General features: G+C 34.7%; 2 protein-coding genes across 5 annotated transcripts in view; one reads left to right on the top strand and one right to left on the bottom strand.

Annotated features, from left to right (window-relative positions):
* The window catches only part of LOC125039342 (formin-like protein 15), a 3917-nt gene extending 723 nt beyond the window's left edge, over window positions 1-3194 (bottom strand). Inside the window, exons 1-2 of the mRNA XM_047633182.1 lie at window positions 3176-3194; window positions 2834-2979 (exon numbers count right to left, since the gene is read on the bottom strand). Coding sequence (XP_047489138.1) covers window positions 2834-2979; window positions 3176-3194 — 165 coding nt within the window. The remainder of the gene's footprint in view (window positions 1-2833; window positions 2980-3175) is intronic.
* An 883-nt stretch (window positions 3195-4077) lies between these two features.
* Window positions 4078-5000, top strand: part of LOC125039588 — a 12249-nt gene continuing 11326 nt past the window's right edge. The window contains exons 1-3 of one of the 4 annotated variants that reach the window (XM_047633713.1): window positions 4078-4219; window positions 4577-4756; window positions 4989-5000. The exon at window positions 4989-5000 is cut by the window's right edge and continues 140 nt beyond it. The gene's annotated coding sequence lies outside the window, so the exon portion shown is untranslated. Of the gene's footprint in view, window positions 4324-4576; window positions 4757-4988 lie in introns of all 4 variants that reach the window. The other 3 variants (XM_047633712.1, XM_047633714.1, XM_047633716.1) reach the window with 3 other exon arrangements.

The raw sequence follows: 5000 nt of genomic DNA on the forward strand, positions 1-5000 counted from the left end.
TGCTTTACAGATGAAAAACAAATGTCTTAGTTAGATGCTGGTTTAGAAACAGTAATATTTTACATATCCAAACTTCTGTGCAAACTGAGCTAAAAACAAATGAAATACTTAGGAAACGTCACTAATTTAAGATAGACATATAAACCCCATGACCAAGTTTTTCACATACCATACTGCACCATGCAACAAAAAGAAAAAAGAAAAGAAAAATGAAAACGAAAAAGAATGAAAAAAGAAGCCTAAATCTACAATTCTGGGTGTAAAATACAGAAATCAATAGAAAAAGCAGCTAGAACTAGATCTGTAGGACACAACTTAAAGCAGGCTCAACTGCACAGACACTAGACATGCAGGATTTTGGCTTAGCTAATCTTGATTAAAAAAAAAAATGCTGTCTGGCAATAATGACAGCTTGGTTTAAAATGAAATTCAAATAATACATTTGATAAGTATTATTAAATCATTACATAACAGACAAAGGAAAATATGGCCCCAGCATTGGGCCTCTGTCTGTCACTTGAGGCCCCCCACAACAACAGGAGGCATGGGATTGGGGGGAGGGAGGTGGATAAAAAAGTTGGGCAACATGAACATGGGAAGATAAAAATATCCACACCTCAGGGATAGACAGTTAACCAATGAAATATCGTGCCCATGGCTCCCTGAAGTCAAGGGCATGATTGACACAAAATCAGATTTTCATCCTTTCAACACAGCTCTCACACCTTAGAAATTGGAGAGGGAAAGGGCTGGGAAAGATAAGAAAAGGAAAGGAAAGGGGAAGAAGAAAGACAATGCAAAATTTGTTGAGTCGAGGGCTGAGGTCCCCAGCATTGGGCCTCTGTCTGTCACTTGTGGCCTCCCTAACTGGCCAGTATAGGCCCATTACTGGCCAGTTAGCTAGTCAGCACCTAGTGTACACACAAGGATTCATGTTGAGATCTTTGAACTTTAAACTCAAAATCTATTGTTGACTCGTTTGTTAATTGTCATTCTAGCTCCTCCACAATAAGGCTATTTTACTAATACTGAAAAATTTCAAGATGATATTATAACCCAAATAGCACAAACAGTGCTATTGTAACATTTATATAATGCATATAAATTTGTGCAAAATACCAACTCACTCTCTCCTTTTAGTTTAGGACAAATAATTTAATCTACAGTAAATGTATATTAGCCAACCAAATGATACTAGATTTTCTGCCAAATAGGCTTAGCTGGATTGCATCACTGAGATGATATTTTTATTGCTTACCATGATACCAGCTACCACCTATGACTGCCTGCCTTGTGCATGGTTGGTCACAAGGCCTTCTGCATTTACTCATCCACTATCCTGCTTTGCACGTGTTTCATCTGTCATACATGATTTTGTATCTTACTTTGGTAAGCTTTATATATGAGCCAGGCCTGTGACTATATTTACCTCAATGGAACTGGCAATTATTCAGAATGGACTCAGGCAAATTAACTAATATTAGTAATTATGAAATTATCTAGTGTACAAATATCAACCATGTCAAAAAATGCCAATGTTCATTTTACCCAACTCGCCCTCATTCATGGGGCAACATCTGTCTTTCTGTTGATTTTGAAGAAAAGACACAGAAAGAAAGAAAAGAAGCGGAGGAAGAAGAAAATACGGGACAATTATTTTGATGTGAATTATGTATCAACATGTTTTAAATCCACCAAGACGGCTAGTAATTTGCTTAAGCTGTAATATAAAAAGTAAACCTATGAGAGCCTCATTCTTTGTAGCATAGTGAAGACGAAGACAAAGACAAAGACGAAGACGAAGAAGCAGAAGAAGAAGAAGAAGAAGATCATACCAACTGATACACCCTATTTGTCCAATGCTATTTGAAACTTGTGACCTTCACTTGCCCCCAAATCTTGCAATTATTGTTTTTTTGTTCCAATTATACAACATGTAACATGTGAATCTGTTGTTTTCCTTTGCAAATGACCAATTCAGGAAATAAGTGAAACTATTGGCATTTGTTTATGAAGTGACCGCACCCCTATTGCTGGGGCCTCCTGGGAATCCACAAACATCACCCTCTGAACTAAAACCCTAAGAGATGAAGTGCCAAAAGCAGGATATTATGCGAACCCAAAATCCAAACCTAACCTTTCCTTTCTTCTATTTCTTCCCTTGACGGGGGAAACCGTGCCAACTAACAGAAAAAGGACATTAAGAACTCTGGCTGTGTGAGGGTGTTGTGGATAAGCAGATATTTTTATCATTTTGTGGTAAATGTGAGGCCGGAGCAGCTGTGCCTGCATTGTTTTTGACTCAACTTCTTATGCGCTTTAAGACGGCAATTTCCATTTCCCTCTCTCTGCAGCATCACCCAAGATCCTACCCAGCGGCTTCAGTTCGGAACCCCATCAAGCGCTTTGGGCTTAGTCTGCACAGCGACTGTTGCGCCCTAATTTCTTCCTTTCTGAATTTACTTGTTGCCAGCGCAAATTAGTTCATGCACGAGTGAGTAGTTTTTCCTTGTCTTTACTTTGGACTTAAAAATAAACCAAACCTTTCATAACAAAAAAAAAATAGAACTCATCCTTTTTCACAATAAGCTGAAAAGCAACGCTTCTAAAGTTACTAAGCTCTACTGGCCCAAACAATCATGCCAAAACCCTCGCCTCTGATGCCTTAAACCATTACCAAAATAAAACAAACCCTAAAATATTTCTTTACTTTCAAGGGCGAAAAATCTAGAAGGAAAATCAAGTATATTAAGGTTCTCAGACTTCAACTTCAGGGATATATTTTACACAATGCATCTAACTCATTCGCACGTACAAGAATACATCTCTTTACCCTGAGAGTCTGCAGAAGTCTCGGAATGGCCGACATATTTCTCGCTTTGGGCTCCTGTCTCTCCGGCGTCCGAGGGCCGACTGAGAGCAAGTGAGTCTTTTGACCCAAAACTTTCGACTTCGAAGCTTTTATATTTGTGCTATTTTCTAATGTTTTGAGAAGTTGTAATGGTCAGATTTACTTTTCATGATGTTTCTTGTGTAATAGAAGATATGATAATTCGGTATGAATGTTCAGGGTACGACATACATAGAATTATGATGGATTTTGTAAATTTGTCTTTCTGGAACATGAAGCAATGAACTGTTTCTATAATTAGCGAGAGGACACAATTCGCACAACCGTCTATAGCTTTGGACATCGCACGCGCGATCTCCCCGACAGTTATTAAAAGATTCTTCTTTTAAATGACAGACCGATAGAGAGAAAAAAATAACATGTATAAAGAGAAATTGATTGCCGTGTCCATATAAAAAAGTCCACAGGTTCCACGTATACGAATTTTCATCAACTTGCCAACTTTTTATTATATATTACCGTTTCATTGCATGCATGTTCATATCATTTAAGAGACCAAATTCATTAACACTGATACAGATGTAACTATCTAACAAGTAAGCATATAGACAATCATGTTCAAACACCCTTATGCATAAACATCTAAATTCACGTGCATAACGGACTTGCACACATAAGTATCTTGCATGTAAAGTATTGTATGTATGTATGTATATATATATATATATATATATATATATATATATATATATATATATATATATATATATATATATATATATATATGTGTGTGTGTGTGTGTATATATATATATATATATATATATATATATATATATATATATGTGTGTGTGTGTGTATATATATATATATATATATATATATATATATATATATATATATATATATATATATATATATATATATATACACACACACACATATATACACACATTTCACGATGTGTATATACGCATATTAAGATGATAATCGGCGGAAAAAATTTCACACAGAATAAGAAATATTAGATACACTAGAATACATGGGATGGGGGACAGTGAATCATAAATTTGTAAAAACTTGGGAAAGCACAATTATTTCAGTATCTACAGGTCCTCATTTGTACTTTATGAATTAAAGAAATATATATTTTTATACCTATGAAATTTCCCAATAATAATGCTAGGAAAGGGAAAGCGGGCTCGAGTCTGGCGTGTCCCGTCTTCAAGCGACATAACATTTGGTGTTGACTTTTGCTCCACAAAGATGCAAAAACTTTGTTGGTTATTCCTGTGAAATTGAATGTCTTAGAAATTAATTGTCTTTATCAGACTCTGAAATATTAACGCTAAGAAGTACTATAGCCTCTGTAGGTGTCTAAAGGTCACACAAAGTTTGAAGACGATTTTTATAGAACTAAGTCGATGTCATTACGATAAAAAAATCCACTTTTAGGTCATTAAAACATAATTAGTAAGCCATATCTTCATACAGTTCTGTTATGAATTCCAAGTGTACTCGATTACAATTCCAATATAAATTCTGTCACAAGAGATTTCCATTCTAATATTTATAATGTGATACAACCATTCACTCTTTTCTACTGTTATTGTAGATTTAAGAGTGGCATTATAATAGATTTTAGCTATTGTTAATAGATAATTAACTTTGTTTGCATCAGACAAACCCTTCATACATATTGATAAAGAGTAATTTCGTGACCCAGATGCTGTGATGGCACGGACTAAAGGAGATGAAATTCATTGACATCACAGCATTCACCACAAATTCTCAAAGAAGAAGAAGTAGAAGGAGGAAAAGTGAGGAATCATTTGGAATATGGTAAAAGAAGGGAATAGAAGAGAAAAGATGTGGTTGCCAGAATCTTGTTGAACAAATGTAAAAGGTAGTTGAATATGATGCTTAATTATAAATGAAAATTTAAGTTGCCTTAGAATGTTAATGTCCTTTTTTTTCTTTTATGTACAATGTATATTGTATTATTATTTGTAGATTGTTTATTTTATTAAGTTTTGAATTATGCTATAATTATTTGCAGAAGGATTGAAACAAAATGGATATTTATAATTTTTTATTCACAACTTCTAAAAAAATCTCAAGTGACTGAATACTTACAGCTGCGCAAACCA

Source organism: Penaeus chinensis, chromosome 27, assembly GCF_019202785.1.
Source record: "Penaeus chinensis breed Huanghai No. 1 chromosome 27, ASM1920278v2, whole genome shotgun sequence".
Lineage (NCBI taxonomy): Eukaryota > Metazoa > Arthropoda > Malacostraca > Decapoda > Penaeidae > Penaeus > Penaeus chinensis.